The following is a 23,404-nucleotide window of genomic DNA, read 5'->3' as shown; positions in this document are numbered from 1 at the left end:
GTCACATTATATCATAGTGTTGTATAGTATCATGCCATGTGGCATGTTATTGTCTCATGTCGTCTTATGTGTTGTTTAGTATCATTTCATTAAACAGTATCCCACTCTACCACATCAGACTACACCATGTTATCACATCATTCATACAGTATTATACTTTGCATTGTATCATATTATATTTCATTAGATGTAATCAATTCCATCTGATCTTAATGGACTTTATTGAAAAAACTGAAGTGTGAGGTAAAATCTTTTGGTACTCTTTCATATTGTTTCATGTAATATCATACAATATACTTTCACATTGTGACACGACCTTTGATTATAAGCTTAATCTTTACTTTTTTGTTTATTTTCTGTTTGAAATATGGATTTTAATATTAGTATTGTTATTATTATACATTTCATTTCAAGGCACCCAAGGATGCCGTACAAAACATTGTTTGAAAGCGCTTCAACAAATGTTTAAAAACAAAAACAGATTTATACAAAAGTTAGAAAGAAATTGATTTTTAAGATAAGATTGATGGATTGCATTTGGAGTGAGTAGGTCAAGCATTTGAAAATAGTAGGAATGCACTGATAACGATCTGTGGTATCAGTTATATATATATTTTTTTTTAACCAGCGCTCTTTGCTACTTGATTTGAAATGTTACCTATGATGCACTTGCTTTATTTTTTGCTGCATAACCAGTCTACAGGGTCCAAAAGTTTACATTTGAAAAGAAATAGTGAAGATTCTGAAGAATTGTTTTGATGTTAAACATTTAAATATGTCATAGTTTAAAGAAATATTAACTTCAGTAATTCCATATACTCATTTTTTGCCTTTAACTCAAAATATTACCAATCTTATCCCACAGTAGAGCATGCAGGTTATTATTTAACACTGGTATCAGAGATGGGAAGCAGAGCAACAGAAGGCTCTGGACCCCATGGTGGTGGTGGTTTCTGCATTTCATCTATAACAGATAATATCAGACATGGATGAAATGTAATAAGTTCACCAAAAGGCTTTCTTTTTTAATTTTATTTAATTTTATTAAACCTTTTTGAATCCTTAAAAAATCCTGTCAGCAACACAGTGAATAAAGTTTCTATCAAACCAAAGAAAACTATACACACATTACTGAAATGATTATCCCATCATTACCTGGAAAAGAGTTGTTGCTGTTCTCCGTTTTCACCACTAGATGTCACAAATACATAGAGAGGAGCTGGGTTTACATGATTGATGACTGGAAACTTGTGGAGTCTGGATTCAGAGTTGATTTCATCGTTCTCCGGGGTTAGACATGTTGCGTACAGTCATCTGTGCCACAAGCAGACAGTAAACAGAGTCTGTGCAGTGTTTTGTGATGAACAGATATTTCCAACACCAGGAAACAAGGGCGTATAAATCATAAAAGGATGTGTCATAGGACTACATGTGTTCAAAGATATACAGCATGTTTGACATTAAATGTGAAGACCTGCTTCTCTTCATACATCATCAGTCTGTTGGATATTAACAATAGCGTTAGAGCCTCTTTCTTCTATTATCAGGAGTGAGGAGAAGCAGATGCATTCTTCTTGTTGAGAGGGGAGGTGTCTTAATCTTTCACCCAGGCAGGCTGCTCGCAGAGATAAGAAAAGCAGGTCACGCTCGGGCTTTAAGAACGTGAGAATTGTATGGCCAACTACGAGCTTTATACCAGCTAAATGCCTTAAAAGGACAAGAGGTGAACCACAGTTTTTACAGGTGGATTAAGCCAGCTGGAGCACTTTCCAACCACAAACCACTTGGATCTCAAGCTTCTTTGCTTTTTCAGTGATGTAAGGTGCATTAGTGAACAAAACATCCCCTCTCCTGGTGTTTCCTCGCAAGCTCAGGCAAAGTGTTCAGACACAGGCCACTAAACTTCATTTGCCCCACGTTGCCAGGGCTCTGCGTAATCCGTCTGTGGGTTTCCGAGGAAACCCTGGGTGGAGGTAGGAGAAGGCCCCTGTCAACAAACTTATAGGGTTTTAAAAAAAGGGTGGGGGAGCGAACTCCTTGGAATTTACTCCAGTGTGAGTGAGTGAGTAAGGCAGCGCGGCAGCGAGGCTCTGCCCTCCTTGGTGGAGATCTCTGTGGAATGTTTCCATGACAATAACAATAACCTCAGAAAGTGACTCAAGTACGAGTGAATTTCTTCATAACACATCTGAAAACTCAAACTGCTGCTCTTAACTCCCAAAAACTGTTGTTGTTTTTTTTTATTTATGATTTTTAAAATATCTTATGAATTAAATTTTCTATCACAGTCAAATTAAGTAATATGATGACATAATAAAAAACACATTTTTTATTTGTTTTTTATTATTTTGTTTATATATATATATATATATATATATATATATATATATATATATATATATATATATATATATATATATATATATATATATATATATATAAAATGAAATAAAAAAAAAACAGAAAAAAAAAATTAAAAAAGTTCGTTTTTGAGCAGAGGTAAATAAAAAAAAACTGACAAATAAATACATTTAAATATAATAGAGTATATTGAAATAAAATAGAACAGAATAGACTAGTTTCCCCCTTCAGAGCTCCCGCAGAGGGAATACCCCCTTTTTCCAGGACACACCCAGAATATTCATGTTTCCACTTTTCTGTTGCAACACAAGGAGACGTCTCCTCTCTGCTCTGGGGGGAGTAATTGCACTGTGCTGCTCAGACCAGAGGTCAGACTGGGAGTGTGTTTTTATTTCCGCCGCGTTAAGACTTCATCCTCATCTTTATGAACAGTTGCTAAACCCAGACTTCATTCACGCTCTTTGTTCACGCTGGGAGCCTTGTGTTGTGGGATCCCGTTGTTTGGCTCAGCTAGGACAAGGCAAGTTATAAGTTTGAGAATAACTTCCTGTGATGATTTTCAAAATAAGATAACATAAAGGTTTAAGTTTCACCTACCATTTACTTGATTCCAGATGAACTCATCCTATCTAATGGATTAAACAGAATTTTACTGAATTTTTAGTGTTTATCTTAAATCCATTTAAATAATCTTTTATTATTTATGTTTTACTTTTTAGACAACAGTGAAATGACTGAATAAAAGAAATAATACTGATTAAACATCAAGCCACTTCAAAAAGTATGTCATAAAATGACCAAAAGGAATCTAAAATGATGATGTTATTGTTAATTTGAAAATAAAAACCAACACAAAGATAGATGTTAGAACCCACGATCCTGGCTTTAAATGCCAGGGAATCAAACCAGGAACCTTCTTGTTAACAGTGTACCACAGTACAGCCAAGAGTGACAAAGTTTTTCTTATTTGTTTGTTTATTTTTTAAGAAGTCAGGTAAAATATGGAAAATTTATTTTATCGTTCAATGAACTGCACTAGAAGGTTCATCTCTAAGTTTTTACATTTCTTGCACATTTTCAAAATTAAGTCTTGTGTTCCTTCATTTTCCTATACTTTAAGCCCTGTATTCCCAATAAGATCCTTTGAAAGCACTTCATAGTAAATAAATGAATAACTGAATTAATTAATTAATTAAATAATGAATGATAATAAGGATAAAGGATATTATAGATCCCCCGTAGGAAAAATTCAGTTGTCCAGCAGCTGTACATACACACACATACACATTCAAAAGAGGTTAAAAGTTACTAACGACAGAAATAAATTAAATCAAAAAAGTGCACATATTTAGACTGAGCTGTTAAGTGAGTGAGGGAGTGTGATATTTTATTTCAACAGCAGCAGAAGTTGTCAATCCCAATTTTTACAAGACAACTCTTTGTTTTCATTTTCCAAAGTTAGAAAAAAAAAAAAAAAAAAAGAAATCTTGGGAACTTGAGCCTTATTATTTTAAATGAATAAATAAAATAAAATAAAGTGGAAAGCTAATTTACATCTAAAGTCTTATTCCATCCCTGAATTTCTTGACAATGAAATTCACACTAAGAACAATTTAATGCCCATATCATGAAGACTTAATTTTTTTTTTTTTTTTATCCTTGATTAAAATTGGCAAATGCTAAACAAAAAAAAAAAAAAAAAAAAAAAAAAAAAAAACTCAACACGACTTTTATTGTGAAAGGAGTTACCATACTTCCTGTCGGTAAAGCTGCTTTCAAAGTTACGTTGACGATCCGGATTGTAGTTGTGTGTTGAGTTGAGGGGCGGATCAGTGTTTACCGGCCGGCGAAGGAGTCCGTCTCGTGTTGTCACCACCTCTCAGGTCAAGTGGATTAAAAGAGTCCGGATCTAAATCAGAATCTGCATCCTAATCTCCTCCTGAGAACCAACATGGACGTTTTTCGGAACACTTGTGGAATACGAGGAGTCAGAACTCTGCTACTTTTCTACCTCCTCATCGTGGAGGCAGCAGGTGAGACGAAATGTAGCATCATCGGTGGAGCGGACTGGATAATTAGATAATATTTGTCAACGTAATGTGTCACGTGACGGCACGAGCATGACTAGCAACAAATAAAACATCATATTATGTTAGCTGGAGTCGCTTTTAATTAATTTTGACGTAAAAGACTAAAAAATAAAAATAGAAACTTCTATAAAATAAATGTTTAAAGTCTTAAAGCTTACATAATACTCAAAAATGATGTATAGGAACAATTTTATGAGTTCATAAGTTGTGTAACGACAAATTTCTAATTAAGCCAACTTCATAAAAGCACAGCCAGTGTCCACTATTAAGAATAAGAATGTGACTTTTGTTATAGGAATAAGTACTTTTATGATGTTTCTTTTTCTTTGCTTGGTTGACAAAATAATATTAAAAGACCTCGAGTGCATAAAAGTTTATAAAAGCATGTGTGTGGGTGTGTTTGAAACCTGTAAATCGTTCAAATTAAAGTCACACTAAGAGGAATGAGACATAGTTAAGATTATATCAAAACAGTATCCCAAAAATAGATTGAGAAAAGAAAAAAAAGAAAGAAATACCACCACTGTAATGTTAAGTTTTATTTAAATACTGACTTACAGTTGTATATTTTTCTTTTTTATATTTGACTTTAAAAATTAAAGCCATAGTACCTAGTTGTTGAGTGATAAACTGCCCAATTTTGAATTAAGTTGGAATATGCCTCATTTTTTTATCCAAAAACAAAAACAAAAAAAACACAGTTTGGCTCATATAAAGCCTGTACTGTAGTATATACATTAAAAAACAGTATTAAGTACAATTATTTTTTGTCCCCTGGGCTGTTCCTGGAAGTTTTCCCCCTCTGAGATGAAATCCATGTCGTACCTTGTGCGGGATATTTGGAAATATTTCTGGAAACATTTCTGGGATGTCATCAGAGATAAGACGGTTGAAACTTGCCAGTAAACAGTGGACTTACCTTTGGTGATGTAAGCCTGTTTTTTAATAGGCTTACTTGTCATGAGCCAACCTCTGCAAGGGCTAACCGGTAACTGATCGTGTTGTTGCGGTTTATAAACAAAGCTGAATCAATATTATGTAAAATACCACTTAGAAGATAACAATGCAAACTTGTTTAACCCCTTAATTTGACGAAAATCTAGTCTCTTTTGACAGCAGTTTCTATAAACTGCAAATAAAGCAGATTAAGTATACTTTGTAGTGACTTTTTAGCTCTGAAAAGCCTAATATCATCCTTGTCTCTTGTAAAACAAACTTTTCAAACAAGTTAGACATTCACGAAGGAGTCAGGCTCTGGGGAGTATTTCTTTCCCTCGGTCTGAGTCTGAAACAAAAAAGATGTAATTGTTTATTTTGCCTCTTTGTGTCTTTTCTCAAGTCTTTGCAGCTGAGTGTCCGAGACCTGAAGGACGGGACAACATCGTCTTAACCACTGCAGCCCTTTTGATGAATGATTTTCCGGAGGGTTCTGAAGTCACATTAGAGTGTGGTAATGGATTTGAGACCGACAGTGGCTCTGGAGTTATAACCTGCATCGATGGGAAGTGGAGTGAGCCAGATCTCACCTGCAAAAGTGAGTTCCTGCTGCCGTTCTTTAATCCATCAATCTGATGCTGATGACAACAACCACAGGTATATTTTGTATTTCACTTTTGGGGATGATGAGGCAAAGTGCTGAGATTTTTTTCTTTGTACAGAGAAAGACTGTGGTCCCCCACCACCTAAAGAAAACATGAGCTTTGATACAAGTGGAGGAACCCTGTTTGGAGCTCTAGTAAAAGTGCTTTGTGATAAAGGGTGAGTATGAAAAAAAAAAGTTGAAATATTCCTCATCTGGAAGTTGTCACTTTGTAAGTCATATATTTTTAATTTGACACCCATTAACCTTCTTTGGTGGGTCTCAGTTTCACTGTAAACTGGGAGATTTGTGTCTTTGTGGCATTCGCAGTAAACACACCAGATCCATCTGTTCAGACTCGTTATGTTTTGACCCCGGGCTCTCTAATCCATCAGCTCTCACCGGTTCAATGTTCTGAGATTGAGGAGACACCCATCCCAACCTCAAGTCTGTTGAGTCCCGACTGGGCTCCTCTTGCATTGTTGGTTTATTGTAGTAGTAATGCTGAATATGATCTGGTACCGACACAGAAGGGATGGGCACCGAATTAGGTACCGATTCATGTAAAATCGAAAGGTACCATGTTGAGGTACCTAAACGCATCCTTGTGACTGTGAGGGAGTGGAAGAGTAGGCGGTTTTCCATGCTGGACATTAACACAACATTGCAAGTTTACCCATTAAGAAACAAATATGTTAAATAGAAAACGCTGAGAAGGCACTTGGAGATGTTTCTTGTGGTGGTTTTCCCAGCTCTCTCTTTCCGCTATACAGAATGCACTTGTCCGTGTGTGTAAATATGCCCACACATTTATTTATCTGTGAACGTGTTGGGGCAGAACTTCACTATGCGCCAAAGAGCACAAGGAGAAATGTGAACCCCAAGGTGTACATATGACATCCTGTCATGTAAATTAGACAAATAACATGAGGCACTTAAGGCTGTTACCAAAAAAAAAAAAAAAACAAGGTTTAGATCTGATTTATGGGAGAGGTAACTGTAAATTACTTTTTTTGTTATTTTTTTAATTACTATATGGAAAATAAGATTTGCTTGAGTTCCAGGGACAGGTGCTGTTGTATAATGAGGCACCAGGTGGGTGGGGGAAACATATATTACCACATGAACACACAAAAGTACCAAAAATTGGTGCCTTTGAGTACCAATATCGATTGCCAGGTACCAGACATTGGTACTTTATCATTTAAAATGTGAAAGGTACCCATCCCTACAACACGGTTTGTTTAATTTTGGGAGTCAACTGATGTTTTTATGGGGTTTTGACTTGCTGTTGTGCTCAGTCTGCTCTGTTCAACTCGATACGTTGTTGTTTTCGAGCCGCTGTGACTTAATGCGTTGATTGTATAATAAATGGACGTAATTCTCCTTGACGCCATCTGCCTGTTTCTGAAACAGATTCTGGAGCTGGGGCAGCCATATTGGAAATGGGGTGGGCTTTGAGTCTCTGCACTAACTAGGGATGGGTACCTTTCACATTTGAAACGATATGGGACCATTGAGTTCCGGTACCTGGCAATTGGTACCGGAACTCAATGGTACCATTTTTTCGGTACTTTTTTGTGTTTATGTAATAATAAATATCAATTTGTTCAATGATAAAATGTAATTTTTTTTGGTTTAACATATTTACTCTTCAATATATAACCTTATAATGCTGTGTTCATGTCCATCATGAAAAATCACCTATTTTTCCACTCCCTCACAGTCACAAGGCTGTATTCATGTACTTAAACATGGTACCTTTTGATTTTTTGTGAATCGGTACCCAGTACTTTTGACAGAATTTGGTCAGTTCCTGTAGAAGTACATAATTTGGTACCAACAGCTATGGGCTGCCCATCAGTCACGTGAGCTGAGCTGTGCCTCTGATTGGGCAAACTCAGGATCCCATGATTCCAGACAGAAGAAATCTTTCTGTTCCAGGCTGTAAATATTTTCATTTCTGCTGTGTGTTTGTGACTGCTGGTACTTTTGGGACTAGCCTGAAGCGGACTCTCAAAAACAGCAGATTTTAGCACTTCAGCACTGTCTCACAGTTTTAGACTGGAGGTTGCTGCTTGGAGTCAACACACTGACTGGTGTATTTTGGCCATTACATCAGTGGTTTTCAGCCTGGAAAACAAGAGTTTTCTTGTGATTTACTCACAACTTAAATGTCTCAGGTTTGCTGTGATAACACCATGGTGCAGACTTGTAAAAAGGAGAAAGGTAAGTGCTGTCAGATCTGTCCTTTTAAAAGAAAAACATGTCTAAAATGTAAATTTGGGTGAGACTTTTTGCTTCAGACTTTCAGATCTTGATTTAATTGTTGGCGCTACCAGAACGAAGACAAATACACGTATAGAAACGGACAGATTGTGGTCAGATAACCTCTTTTGTAGGCGGAATGACTTTACATTTATCTGCCCACTCCTGCTCTTCATATGTAAATTTCCCCCCACAGACTCAAACGTACACAAACTCAAATGTTCTGTGAATGAGAATAAGAACACTTCTCTTTCTAATATCCAGAGTGTTATTAAGTTATCACCCGCTTTTTGTGATGCAGTCTGATTTTAGAGAGGCGGTTGTTGACATGGAGCCCCTCCTCTGACATAAACACATCTTGTTCCTTAAATAACAGCTTAATTACTCTGTTTACCCCGTTACAAACACTTGTCACCAGGTAATTACAACTAGAGTATTCATATCCAGGTGTTTATAGATGATGAAAAAGAGTCTCTGAAGAAAACAAAGAAGTCTGGACAGAGAGACTTACATCATAGTTTCACTGATTAGAACCTGGATCCTCTTACACAGACTGCGAGGCTTGTTGATACAGAGTTCATGACTAAACCGTGTAAGAATTTAGGTTTCATTTATCGCCCCATTGCAGAACAAACACAGCTCTATCGTAGTGATTTCTCATCAAATAAACGGTTCCGCTTGTGTCATGCTTCTTTTGTCACAGTTACCGGCTCAACGGATCAGGATTCAAACAGTGCTACGCCACAGGGTGGAGTGGGAAAGCCAAATGTGAAGGTAAATCTACTCAGAGTTTGTTTTCAGAATGTATCATCTGCAACTCGGATTGTTTTTTATCTGCTGTGCTTTTGTGATTTCTGTCATCACAGGTTAAATATTCACCATACTAACACAGATCCTTATTCTGTTTGTTTACATCCGTTAATATGACTTTCAGTTGTTACCTGTAAGATACCTGCTGGAGTGACCAATGGCAAACACTCCTGGGATTCTGAAGAAAGACCAAAATACAGCGAGACGATCCAGTTTTCATGTGACGCTGGATTCAGTCTGATTGGGACAGACAGCATCACGTGCACTGAAACTGGCGGATATGACTCTGAGCCTCCCGTGTGCCAAGGTAAGCGCTCGTAATCTGAGTGTTTGATGTTTCATTTATGAGGGACAGGCTGAAGAGGACAGAGATGAACGTATGTATATCAATTTTATATCAGTTGAACAGATTCCTGTATGCAGCCACTTTTTCCATTCATTTCACTGCAGCGTGATAATCTGACTTCAGAGACACCACCATGGGGGTTTCTATTTTACTAGTTTTTTAAGAGCCGGTCTGTTAGGAGCCACAGTTTCAAAGAGTTGCTGTGAAAGCCAAAGATGCTAACATCTCGCCACAGTGAGTTCTACAGAAAGATAAAGTGATGACGCCATCATAAGCCAAACACTGACAACAGTTCAGATGAAAATATTGTAAATTTTCACAAAGCGGTCATAGAAAAAAAAAAATTATATATATATATATATATATGTACATATATTGTTATTTAAAAAATATATATATACCGGTACATTTTTTTTTACAGAGGGTACTGATGAAAGACATTGGCGCTAAATTAAATCATGCTTTATCAATCAATGCTCTATTTTACATCCTACAACTTCAACAGCAGCCCATCAACTCTCCCTGCACTTGTGGTTAACACTTAGTTTTTCCTCCCTGACAAGAAAACTAAATCTACATGAAGAAAATGCAGATTTTAATTCTGTATGTTTCATTAAACTACCAATGTTCTGGCTTAATATACCTGCCTAGTATGTAGCAAAACATTAGCAAACAACAAAAAAATTATGACTTAAGTGATTTGAGCAGTATATGTAATTCAATGTATGCAGGAATTCTTTACATTTTTTTGTAATTATTTTTTTATTTTAAATTTTATTGATTTTTGTTTTCAATTTTTTTTCAATCTATTCAATTTTATTCAATAAAAAAAATCAAATGTCATTTTTTTAATTTTTGCATTTTTTTCGGTTTCATTAAAAATGCACATTTTTAATTTCTAAATTTTAAAATATTTTTTTGAAAATGTATTTAAATAAAAAAAAAGAAATCACATTGACAGTTTCATGAATTCAAAAGGCTACTCATTTAAGTAGTTATGTACTAGATTTTAATTATGTTTAGAATTTTGTACACTTTATTGTGAAGATAAAGTAGATTTTGCGGCTCCAAAATGACATTAATCCAGGTGAGCTGAGATAAAATGGCTCCTATAAAAGTAAAGGCTGCAGACCCCTGATCTAGACATATACCAGAAGCCATGTATATCCTTATGTTGTTTCTTTTTGGCTGTTTTGGGATTTTATTTGGAGACAGGTGGAAGTGACATGCAGGAAAAGTATTACTGTTTAATGTTAAACCCTGTAGCTGGGTATGTATGGCGCGTTTTGATTACACAGTACTGGAAAGTGGGGAGTGGGGATGACCCCATCTCCGAGTTAAAGCGTTCCTGTTGCTTAGTCATAAAAACTTGCCATAACAACAATATTTGCGTTATACTATGTATACAGCTGATTTAGTGCGACAAGCTCTTGTCACAAATGCTAAAATAAACAGAATATAACAGAAGCTTTTACTGTTTACACCTTGGGAAGCCATCTTTGATTGTAAACTCAGGGGTGGTGTGGATTGACTGATTTCCCAGTAGGAAAATTCAACCTTATGGGGCGTTCCAGTTAAAATTTCCCACCAGGAAATTGTGAATCACGACTTTGGTGTACAAATGGAAGGCATCATTACTCAACTAACACACCACATCATACAGATTTGAATGAAAAGAATGATTATCTATTGATTATGGTGGATCCAATGATTCAGAGCCTCATTTGCATATAACCTTCGGGCGCTCAGCACCTGCCGGGCGGGGCAGCGCTGAGTTTCTGTCCAACAACTTGCAGATAAAGGGAGAGCTCTTTAATGAATTCAAACATGCTTGGCAAACAAAATTTTAAAGCCAGCTCGCTGTCTGAGCAGTGTGCGATCATGGATTACCCTCATTCGCTCTTTCATTAACTATCCTGTAAACAAGACACCACAGAGGTCTTCTTCACATCTGCCTCGTCTTTCACGTCAAAGTTACACCTGAGTGTTGGCCTCAACTTTCAGCTTCAGGTCAGGTTACACCCAGGCGTGACCCGCCTGTATGCCTTTGGATGAGTCAGTGCCAGAAATCTGCACAGCGTCAAGGTCATACCGCCGCTCAGATATGAAAATGTTGTGTTGAGATTTTCACGCTGTAGTGAAATGAATTCAAAACAGACACATCAGTGAAACATGTTGTGCTTTGAAATGTTGGCATGTAATGTGTGAATGATGTGAAGTTAATGTGTTTAAAGACACAGGCGTAGTCCTGTGTTAACATTCCTACTCTGCATGATCAGTAGCAAGTCTCTAACATACTGTGTAATGATTTTCTGCTAACAGTGACCACTTACCTCTGGTTAATGCTCAGAGCAGGGAGCTGAAGTGCTGACAGCCTGTTTGCTGTTTCAGCTGCTGTTAAGAAGCAGTTCGATTAATACAATGTGTATGACTCCCTTCATTTGTAAGATTTACAACCTTATAAACAACAGAGTGACATTATAACAGCACTTGAGAACCCCACCCTGAGGAAAAGGGCCACAGTTTGAAAATGGTACAATAACTACAGCGCACAGATACTGTAGTCGTCACCATGGCGTTGCTAAGGAAACTCAGTGATGCACACAGCTGGCATGTTTGAACTAAATCACTTAAACCTCTCTTACAAACTCCTCTCCACTCCAACTTCAAACCATTTGGTCATTGCGCATGTGTTTGTGCACTAACTTTCACTAATCCTCCTCTTAAAGGTGCAGTATGGAGAAATTGGTATTTTACTGACATGGCGTGTTTAGATTTTAGAATGAGCGAAGAGGGCCTGTGAAGACCAAACAGGATCAGGATCAGGACGTATGTTGCTTAACGTTAAAAGCCATTCGCTTTGTGAGCAGTTCTTTCAATAAAAAGTGCAATTTTAACTTAACAAACATTGTTACAAAAGGCGTTACAGTTAGGCATGCACCAATCGATCGATTGATCGGCCGGTTGATCGTGCCGAACTTTAGATGATCAGTGATCAGCCCATCCTTACATATGAAACTGATCTTATAAACCTCCAGGAAGGTCTGACAGCCAGCCATTGTTGCTTTTTTGCTCTGAGACCTAAAACTCAGGACACTTTATTGGTTGTTGAAGTTAAAACATAAAGATTTTATTGTTTCACAGGTATTGTTCAATGATTTTCAATAAAATAAGAGTGGAACGTTGAAGGTATATGCTGTCAGTTATGAAAAATAAAAAATAAAAATCGTATTGGCCCAAATCAGTATCGGCATGTCAGGCTTTTTAAAGATTGGTGATCGGCCTGAAAATTGTGATCGATGCACTTCTAATTACAACTGTATTTGTACCCAAAGGGCAACATCTGGTTTGGAAATGAAGCCTATGCAGAAGTGCTAAAAGTTACTGTTCATTGAGGATCCACTTTAGGCTGGCTGCAGAAAGACTGGAAGTTACATAAACACCCAGCAAAAAAAGAAAAACAACAAAAAATGACTTTTACTGCGTTAAAAAGTCTATCTACACACTGGTTCAAAATACGGCTTGGGTCTGAAACGCTAATTTTGCTATTGGCAGACACTACTAGGTTAATTCTTTTCTAACTCTGCGGTTCAAAGATATTCACAAGGAAGAAGTATATATCAACATTCATTGCAAAAAACTGAAATCTGATCAAGTGATTTTGTCTTATTTTCAATAGAAAATGTCTTATTAGACTTAATATGAGAAACATTCACCTGACCAGTCCAAAACATTGTCTTGTTTTAAGTTATTTAAAAACAAATTGAGGTCTGAATTACTTTTAACAAGTAAAAAAAATCTTCCAATGGAACAAGAGAAAATTTACTTGTATTAATACATCATTCTACCAAATTTCTCTTGTTCCATTGGCAGATTTTTTTTCCCAAAGACAATTTTTAATTGAAATAAGAAAAAAACACTTGTGGAATTTCAGTTTTTTTCCAGTGTAGCCTTTAAAATGTTTTTACTGTTAACATGAAGGAGGAATTAAATGTTGTATGATGCAAGCGTTGTGGGGAAGCTTTTGAAAATGAGTCTGCTGTAGCTCCCGGGCACAGTGGACCCCTTTTATTAGGACCCTATGGGGAAGGAGAGCAGTAGGAACCAAGAAGAAAGGGAATAAGGGGGAGGAGTGTACAAAGCCAGAGCAAACAGGTCAGGTTGAAGTGTGGTTCTGCTCCTGAAACTCTGCTAAAAGCTCCACTCAGAATCGTCTCATTGTCCAATCAGAGACACAGCTCAGCTCACGTGACTGATGGACGGCGTACAGCTGTTTGAAAGGAAGCTCAAAGCTAATGTCATATCCAATATGGCTGCCTCTGGATTAGCTTCATTTTACTGTTTCAGGAACAAATGTGTGACGTCGCAGGGACTTTGTCCATATTTTATACCATCCTTTGTTGCACCCTTACCTGTTTGACAGGAAACAGTCAACACATTTTCACCTTAGAGAGCTACACCAATGTTCACTCTTATTTTTATTTATTCTTTACGTTTCCTGTTGCAGTTCCGCTTCATTTCATTGTTTTTTCTTTTATTAGACAGAAATGATTGGCATGCATTACATTCAACATTTTCTGACACTTCAGGCATGGTTTATTTTTCAACACGGTTGATGTTTTATTGGGTTACTGTGGCAGGATGCTCGGACCTAGAGTCATCTTAAAGTTTCTCCCTACCCGCCTTTAATTCAGCTGCCCACTTTTTCACAGTTGATAAAGCTCGAGCATCGTCTCCTGATGTAGCAGCCATGTTGGCGTGAATGTCCTTGAGGGTAAACCCTTTTTCTGCAGATACTTGATAACACCATGGAGCCAAATTTTATCCATATTCACAATATATTTCTGGTTCTACTTTTCAAAGTCCTAAAACATTACAACAGCGTCATTTAATCTGAAAATAAACCATGTAGTAAGAGTCAGAAGATGCTGAAATTAATGCATGACAAGTTTCATCACTATGGCAGAACTCCTTCCTCTTTCAAAACATGTCTTCTTGTCTTCTTCTCTTGTAATTGCTCTCTTTCTTCTTCTTCTTCTTCCTCCTCAATTCCAGGTAGATTTCAGGAATGATGACCGGGCTCGTAACAAAAATCACATTCCCCTTTTTCTGTCACCAAAAGCTGCCCTTAAACAAACATGGCGGATTGATAAGTCTGCCTCTATAAGAGGACCTGCAGTCAAGCAAATTAAACAAACTTTTTTCTGATTTAGTGAAAAGAAAGCAATCTTCGACACACTGCACCTTTAAGAGTTTAACATTTTGAATCAGGAGGAATATTTTTAAGACATTGATTTATCACTGAGTAAAAACTTGGGACTAGCTGAATGAAACAAGACTCATCCCTTTTCCTGAAGCACAAAAAACGGCATGTCAAAGAGTCGTTTGTAGATTAATCACTTCCTGCATGAAACATTATAATCTTAAATCTCAGAGACTTCAGACGTGTTTTTATTATGTGTAGGTGTCACCACAGAAGATAGCATAACGACAATAATGGTAACAACAGAACCTCCAACTACTTCAGAAGGTATAAAGACATTCTACGTGTAGAATGATCGATTAAAATTATGTACAAGGCTTTTTTATTCATACCCTCCTGCCAAGAATCCTGTGTCTTAAAGGAAATTTTCTTTATAGGTGTTGGGATTATCTTGTCGACAATCGCTGCACCAAAAGTCACAAAAATCAGCATCAATAGTCCTACGAGTGCAGCAGCAGCAACTCTCCCTCCTGCACCACAAGGTACAGAAAAAACAAGCCTTTCAGCATGAAGTGAAGTTAGATTTCTAGATTCTGTGCATGCTGCATGCCCCTCACAGACTTTTTCCTCTTCCAATGTGAGAAAGAAATCTGTATCACCATGATGATTTCATTTAAAGGTGGCAGAGACTTAATGACAGCTGGGGAGGAAGCTACTCCATCCATAGACACACCGACGACTTCATTACAAGGTATCACATGACCAAATGGAAAAGCAAATCGTCTTTCCGATTTTAAAGTTTTATGATTATAAAGCTTAGATTTAATAACAGACTTCTGCTTCTGGAAATATCCCTCTTCTTCATCCCACGAGCAGATGCTTTCCAAACAGGACTCCACGTTGAAATGTACCTTTAAACTTTAAACAGCTGGGAGCTTTATTTATTTCAGGGGAACATTCGACCTCAATGAGAGAGGGATGAGGAGTAGTGGATTTAAAAATAGGACATGAATGAACAGTATTGACTCCAGGACCAGGCTTGTGAAGAATAAATCATCGGTACGGACAAACAGACTCTTAACGTGCTCGCTGGCTGGATCCTGATCTCTGCACTCACGCTCTCATAAACTGTGTGGTGTGTTTTCAGTTAGTGTGTGAGAGTGGGCATTAAACACCTCATTATACTCTTTCCATGACTCAGCATTTCTGCAGACTTTCCTATAGGACTTACCCATGATTCATAGCTAACTTGCCAGCCACTGAGTGAATGTAAAGAAATGTTTCTTTACTGATGGAGCTTGGAGATAAATCAGTGCTCACAGAAGCAAATAAATCTACTTGTACACTGGAAAAAACTGAAATCTTATCAAGTGTCTTTCAAACCAAATCAAACTTTATTTATAAAGCACTTTTCATACAGTAAAATTAAAAACAATTACACTTGCCACTCATAGCCCACCCAACCCTAAAACCCACAGTCAAAAGTTACATACACACTCACCCAGAGGAGGGGTGTAGTAGACACCACCCTCCACCAGGGACCAAAATGGCTGACCACCACTCCTGGTGCAGAGGGCTCCTCAGAGGAAACACAGGGTGGAGCTAAAAAGTGATAAAAGAATTTAAAAAATGTAAAAACTAAAATATTAATAGGACAACGACTGTAAAATAATGAAGGTAGATATGATTAAAGATAAAATAGGAAACCGAAGCTACTAAAAAAAAAAAATACTACAGTTTGTCTTATTTTTAGTAGAAAAGTCTTTTAAGACTTAACATGAGCCACATTCACCTGACCAGTCCAGAAAAATGTGTTATTTCAAGTTATTTAAAGACAAAACTAAGGTCTGAGTTGCTGTCACAATAAAAAAAAGAATCTGCCAATGAAACGAGGGAAAAGTTCCTTGATTTAAGACATTATTCTAGTTTCAAGGGAAATTTTTTCATTGACAGTTTTTTTAAGTTGTTACAAACAACACAGACCCTGTTTTGGTCTAAAGATAACTCGGAAACAAGACATTTTTCTGGACTGACCAGTTGGATATGGCTCATATCAAATGTGATTAGACATTTTTTCTAGAAATAAGACAAAAACACTTGATGAGATTACAGTTTTTGAAGTGTAAATGACAATTTATCATATCACTTTTGTGAATTCTTCTTTCATATTTGCTGAGCTGTAAATATTTTCAGTTAATCTGCATATGCACTTTGACGTCACCTTTTTTTTTTCTAAAGAGAAAAGGAGTGATGAAGCCAAATTATGGTGCTTGCCAGTTCAGAAATTCAATCAAACTTTGGTTAATTTAGAAAACAGGAACCAAGGCTGAGCTGAGGTAGGCTGGATATGCCCCTACACTGCAAAAAAATGAAATCTTATCAAGTGTTTTTGTCTTATTTTATGTAAAAAATTATCTTTTTATACTTGATATGAGCCAAATTTACCTAACCAGTCCAAAAAAATGTCTTGTTTTAAATTATTTAAAGACAAAAATGTGCTTGAAGATTTGCTCAAAACTAGAATAATGTCTTAATACAAGTAACTTTTCTCTTGTTCCATTGGCAGATTTTTCTTTATTTGTTACAGTAATTCAGACCTCTTTTTTTCTTAAATTAACTTGAAACAAGACATTTTTCTGGACTGGTCAGGTGAATGTGGCTTATATCAAGTCTAAAAAGAGATTTTTACTGAAAATAAGACAAAAACACTTGATAAGATTTCAGTTTTTTGCAGTGTAAATGACAATTTATCAAATCACTTTTATGTTTTTATGAAGGAGTGATGAAGCCAAATAATGGTACTTTCTATTTTGGAAATTCAACCTAACTTTGGTTAATTTAGAAAACAGGAACAGAGGCTGAGCTGAAGTAGGCTGGACATGCCCCTACTCTGCAAAAATATGAAATCATATCAAGTGTTTTTGTCTTTTTTTATGTGAAAAGTGTCTTTTTATACTTGATATTAGCCAAATTCAGCTGATCAGTCCAGAAAAATGTCTTGTTTTAATTTATTTAAAGACAAAAATGTGTTTAAAAAATTGCTTTAAACTAGCATAATGTTTTAATACAAGTAACTTTTCTCTTGTCTCATTGGCAGATTTTTTTTATACCTGTTACAAGCAATTCAGACCTCTTTTTTGTCTTTAAATAAATTGAAGAAAGACATTTTGCTGGACTGTTCAGGTGAATGTGGCTTATATCAAGTCTAAAAAGAGATTTTTACTGAAAATAAGACAAAAACACTTGATAAGATTTCAGTTTTTTGCAGTGTAATGAAGCCTCCAAGCCCATGCACACACTCACGCACACAGGGACTGATCACCCAACGTCATAAAGTTTGTGAGAGTTCGGGTCTGAGGCTGGAGATTAGAGCTGGATCCAGGCCTGGGACGTTGGAAATCAAGATTGTTAAAATGTTTTTTTAAGGATAATAAAAAGTTACTGATATTCCAATTACAATAGTAAAGAATACTCACAAGAAATAAAATGTTATTATATTTGAAAGGGTTTATTGCATTATTATGATGTATTATTCTCATATTAGTGGTTAATTTAGTCTCAGAATAATACTGTTTATGTTCAAGAATTGTGGGACAATATATCATCCAGCAAAATGTTTTATCAGCCCAGGCCTGGTTGGATCACTGAGTCAGAATCTTATCTTTGTATTTTTTTACACTTTCTAAAACATCTACTAAAACTAGCTTATTAGTGAAGTTAAGGAGTGTTTGACATTTCGAGGATTCCTCACTTTTGTGTGAAAGAAACCCAGACTATGTCTTCTGTTTCTTTTCTCTGAGCTGTTGCTTGGTAACCAGCGCAGAGAATCCAGGAAGCTCCCTCTCACACCTGAATCATTGCTGATTATTATCCTGTATTCATCACACAGACTCACAGAAGAGGAGAAGAGGGCCTTCATCTCCTCATTAATCCATCCTCAAGAGGAGCGAACATCCCAAAAATGTCAAACTACTCCTTTAACACAGTTATTAACAGCTCTGAGTTTGCCTTTTCACGTCTTTGCTGAGCTGATAACACTGTTCTTCATGTACTGACTGCAAAGGTCTAGTTTTTAATTTGGGCTCACAGGCTTTAGTTTGTCCTGTCAATGTGTCCATCAGTTTTATTTGTTTTATGTCCTCCTCACTGATTGGACGAGGAGACACTGAGAAGAAGATTTCACAAACAAAGACCACTGTGTTCATAATTTAATCAGTGAATGATGATGATGATGTTTTAACTGATTTCAAGTTTCACTGAGTCTGTTTTATACTTACAGATAAGCACGATGCAACTTTAGAAACTAACAACGATATTGGTGAGTTTCCGAGCTTCACCGTGTCGACATGAGTGATAATTTGTGTTCTGACATTAACTCTGACTCTGATTTTTAGGATCAATACCTGCTATAATCGGTGGGATATTGGCTGTATTAGGTAACGAACAATATTTCTCTTTATTTCAAAGTTTAAGCTTAAATTTTCCTGGAAAAACTGAAATCTTATAGAGTGGGTTTGTCTTGTTTTCAGTAAAAAAATACCTTTTTGGACTTAATATGAGCCACAATCACCTGACCAGTCCAGAAAAATGTCTTATTTAAAGATATTTAAAGACTAAAATGAGGTCAAAAATGAGGTCTGGGTTACTTTTAACAAGTAAAAAAAAAATCTGCCAATGAAACAAGGGAAAAGTTACTTGTATTAAAACATTATTCAATTTTTAAGCAAATTTTCAGGCAAATTTTTCTAATTTTTGTCTTTAAATAACTTAAAACAAGACACTTTTCTGGACTAACCAGGAGAATGTGGCTCAAATAAAGTATAACAAGATATTTTTTTACTTAAAATAAGACAAAAACACTTGATAAGATTTCAGTTTTTTGCAGTGTGTACAGAACACTGTAAAAAGTTGCATCCCTTTCTTCTTTACAGTGGCGGGTTCACTGCTTTTCGGTGTGTACAAGTTTGTAATGAAGAAGAAAGGGTGAGTTTGGTATTTTATTTCTCACTTTTGAATGCTCCACTTGTATTTGATTTTGCTTGATTTTGCTTGTTTTGCCGTATCGTTAGCACACATCTCTGTGGGTGAAAAGCTAACATAGCCTCATAGTCGCTAACTCTGCAGCTGGTTCAGATTCTTCACTGCTGTTTGAACAGTGTAAAGAAATCTACACTTCCATATTTCCTGACTGGTGCTGGGGGAATGAGGGAAGTCAACAGGAAATCCTTCAGTAAATCTGTCTGACAAAGAAAAACCCGTGAGGGAGAAATTCCTGTCGGCTGAATATGATCCATGAGTTCAGTAAACATGCAGATTGGGTTTGAGTCCATTCAAAACAGGCTGATCAGTTTCCTGTGAGGCGTCATGCAGCCGTTTGGATCAGTTTTTGTCTGCACCAGGGATGGAACGGTTTATAAAAATTTCTGAGCTGTTCAGTTTCTGCCGTCGTTAAAACTCTGTCAACTTAGAGACTACATTTAATTACTTTTCTGATCCCTCTGGAAAGTTTTTTTTAAGATGACAACTCCTCTGACTTTTCTGAAGTTTGGAGAATATGAGGTTATAGCGCGTTTTGATCTCCTCAATGGTCACTGTGTGCTATCGTTAGCCCCTCCTCTATCCAAACACAGACAGTCTTTTTCACTCGCAGCAGATGAAATCACCAAGTGTGTGTCTCATTATGGTCACTTCTGCCAGTCCCCAGCCCAGATAAAGAAGGAGGGTTGATATTTAGAAATAAACAAACAAGAATAGACAGAAAAAAAGTTAATTTGTAGCTCTTAACATATTTTTGATGTTGTATTTTACCTGTTTTCAACAGAGTCCATGACAATTACATTACATGCAAATGTATTATTCTGCAGATTAGACAGCAGCGTCATTTAATGGCTTTCAGTGACTTCTGGGACAGACAATACTGACTTTCTTTACTGAGGAGTTGACATGTTGAAACTAGCAATGATTCTCTCAGCTTTCATGATGTTTGAAATGGAAACTGCCTCATTTTTTTCATGTTTGTCATGACTTTACATGAGATAACTGATTAAATATAATCTGTCGATAGTGGATTTTTGGGGTATATAGTAATCTGGGGTGATAAAAGTGACAACACTAGAAAAACTGAAATCTTATCAAGTGACTTTGTCTTATTTTCAGTAGAAAATGTCTTTTTAGACTTTGTATGAGCTTCAGTCCAGAAAAAAAATGTTATTTTAAGTTAAGTTAAGTTAAAGCGTAAGCTCAGAGGGGACTGAGTTGTCCGAGTCGTCGCACCCAAATTGAGGAACGAGCTCCCCCTCCACTTTAGGCAAGTCCCCTTACTGTCCGCTTTTAAAAAAAGTCCTAAAACCCATTTTTATTCTTTGGCTTTTAACCTAGCGTGATAAAGTTGAGTTGAGTTGAGTTATTCAAAGACAAAATGAGGTCTGAATTGCTGTAACAAGTAAAAAAAAAAATCTGCCAATGGAACAAGAGAAATGTTTCTTGTATTAAGACATTATTCTAGTTTTAAGCAAATTTCTCCTGTTTCATTGGCAGAATTTTTAACTTGTTACAAGCAATTCAGACCTCATTTTTGTCTGAAAAAAAAACTTTAAAAAAGACATTTTTCTGGACTGACCAGTTGAATTCTGCTCATATCAAGTGTAATAAGAAAATTTTTACTTAAGTTAAGACAAAAACACTTAATAAGATTTCAGTTTTTTGCAGTGTAGAATTTCCACCAAACCAAACCAAAAACTGCACTGCGAAAAACTGACATAGAGTGTTTTTGTCTTATTTTGAGAAGAAAATGTTTTTGAAGACTTGATATAAGTCATATTCAACGTGTCAGTCCAGAAAAAATGTCTCGTTTCAAGTTATTTACAGACAAAAATGAGGTCTAAGATGCTTGTAACAAGTAAAGAAAATCTGTCAGTGGAACAAGAGAAAAGTTACTTGAACTTACTTTTCTGGACTGATCAGCTGAATGTGTCTAATATCAAGTGTAAAAGAGATTTTTTTTTTACTCAAAATAAGACAAAAACACTTAATAAGATTTCAGTTTTTTGCAGTGTAGCACTTATTGTAAACGTGAAATGTATGATGCAAGCATTGTGGGGTTGCTTGGAATTAGATTTCACACTACAAAAACTGAAGTCTTATTTTTAGTAAAAATTGTCTTAATAAACTTGATATGACCCTCATTCAAACAATCAGTCCAAAAAATCTCTTGTTTCAAGTTATTTACAGAAAAATGAGGTCTGGATTGCTTGTAACGAGTAAAAAAATCAGCCAATGGAACAAGAAGAAATTAGCTTCCTTCTTGTTCTATTGTCAGATTTCTTTTCACTTGTTTTAAGTAATTCAAACCCCATTTTTGTCTTTAAATAACTTGAAACAAGACATTTTTCTTGACATTTTCTACTGAAAAAAGACAAAAAAAAACTTGATCTTAAGATTTCAGTTTTTGCAGTGTGACCACTAAACCGTGATAAGAACCGAGCTGTGGTTTTCATGAACCGTTCCATCCCTGATCTGCTCTGTATCAAGAGTCCAGTTTTGAAACGCTGTGGTATGACTTCATGCAGCTTACACCCTCACTGTCTACTTTTGGTTTCTGGTCTTGTCGTCATCGTAGCGGTGTCCTGTAAGAATGTTTCTTATCTCTGAGACTCTAATGAAATAAAATCACTCTCTCAATTTGATTTGTTTAAAATGATAAAAATGTCACTATTTTTTAAGAAAACTGCTCAAATGACTGACACATTTCTTGTCTGATGGCACTGTAGCTCATATGACACCAGAGAGGACCTGAAGCCGGAGTTATTACAGTTCCAAAATCTTTAGATTGCCTGCTTCACTGAGGTACCTGTCAACCTTTGTGTATTAACTGCAGCTTAAATACCTTTAAACATCATCGTAGTTTTTCCTACTTTGCCCTCCTTGAGTAAAAACACCCATCATTTGAAGTGTGAGCTAGAAATACTCAAAAAGCATGCCTGTCTGTTTTCTCTTCTTTCCTTTTCTTTCTTTGGATTGCTGTGAACCATTGCTCTCTTCATCTCTTGTTGACACCAGCTCTGTGAACGTAACGGCGCCTATCTGATGAGGAGCATCTGTGAAGTGGGACAGACGTGCGGACAGATTGTGGCGGTGCCTCTCAGAGTCGACGGGGACAGAAACTCACTCTTATTGCACTTCAGAGCAGCAGATACTCAAATCTGCTGAGTTACAGTATCATAATTTAAAACAACTTCCAAATGATCCAAAGCACTTTTCTATGATTTCTATTTTTATTGCCACTAGTGTACATACATTTTGCCACTTTAGTGTTTGTATTTTGTAAGTTATTTATATGTTTTATTATGTAAACTGGAATTAACAGTGTTTTCCTTGTATTATGAAGTATTGCAAAAACTATTTAAACTTTTTAGTGTGGAGTTTTATAAAAGTCGTAAAGATTTTTCTCAGTACTGAGCTATTTTGTTAATACAGAATTGTAAAAAGGAGAAGCAAACAATGTGGTCAATTCAGTGCGGAGACTGTAATGGCATCTGATAAAGATATAATCAGCTGCATTCTTCGCCTCCTGACTTTCTTTTCATTATTGTCTATTGTGTTTCAGCTGTTTTTGCAGGCAGGGAAAAATAACGGAAACTGTTTTTCCTTGAAGTTACAACAGGAAGCTCCCTCAATGAGCTGTTTATGAGCCAATAATGGAGAAATACAGTGGGGAAAATAAGTATTGAACGCGTCAACTTTTTTCT

The 23,404-nt window shown here is 36.3% G+C and overlaps 1 protein-coding gene across 3 annotated transcripts; it reads left to right on the top strand.

Annotated features, from left to right (window-relative positions):
* Positions 1-4,169: 4,169 nt before the first annotated feature.
* On the top strand, positions 4,170-23,190 carry LOC141793745 (complement decay-accelerating factor). 3 transcript variants are annotated; one of them, XM_074674598.1, is made up of 13 exons: positions 4,170-4,394; positions 5,791-5,985; positions 6,110-6,209; positions 9,002-9,072; positions 9,233-9,415; positions 14,919-14,984; positions 15,095-15,199; positions 15,337-15,408; positions 18,937-18,975; positions 19,052-19,093; positions 19,589-19,640; positions 22,427-22,502; positions 22,716-23,190. In XM_074674598.1, the coding sequence occupies exons 1-12, from the start codon at positions 4,313-4,315 to the stop codon at positions 22,482-22,484; spliced, it is 1,065 nt and encodes a 354-aa protein (XP_074530699.1). In that variant the 5' UTR covers positions 4,170-4,312; the 3' UTR covers positions 22,485-22,502; positions 22,716-23,190. The 3 variants fall into 3 exon arrangements, with proteins under 3 accessions (XP_074530699.1, XP_074530707.1, XP_074530716.1); XM_074674606.1 differs by lacking the exon at positions 14,919-14,984; XM_074674615.1 differs by lacking the exons at positions 14,919-14,984; positions 15,095-15,199; positions 15,337-15,408.
* Positions 23,191-23,404: the final 214 nt, after the last annotated feature.

The sequence above is a fragment of the Halichoeres trimaculatus genome, unplaced genomic scaffold, assembly GCF_033239565.1.
Source record: "Halichoeres trimaculatus isolate MK-OKI-2021-1 unplaced genomic scaffold, fHalTri1.1 fHalTri1_scaffold_1, whole genome shotgun sequence".
Lineage (NCBI taxonomy): Eukaryota > Metazoa > Chordata > Actinopteri > Labriformes > Labridae > Halichoeres > Halichoeres trimaculatus.
This window is presented reverse-complemented; position numbering and strand designations above follow the sequence as displayed.

Bases quoted from the DNA above. Each gene is read 5' to 3' on its own strand.
- LOC141793745 (XM_074674598.1), top strand. From the start codon at position 4,313: ATGGACGTTTTTCGGAACACTTGTGGAATACGAGGAGTCAGAACTCTG. The intron at 5,986-6,109 runs GTGAGTTCCTGC...TTCTTTGTACAG, and splicing joins GCCAGATCTCACCTGCAAAA to AGAAAGACTGTGGTCCCCCA. The intron at 19,094-19,588 runs GTAACGAACAAT...TCTTCTTTACAG, and splicing joins TGGGATATTGGCTGTATTAG to TGGCGGGTTCACTGCTTTTC.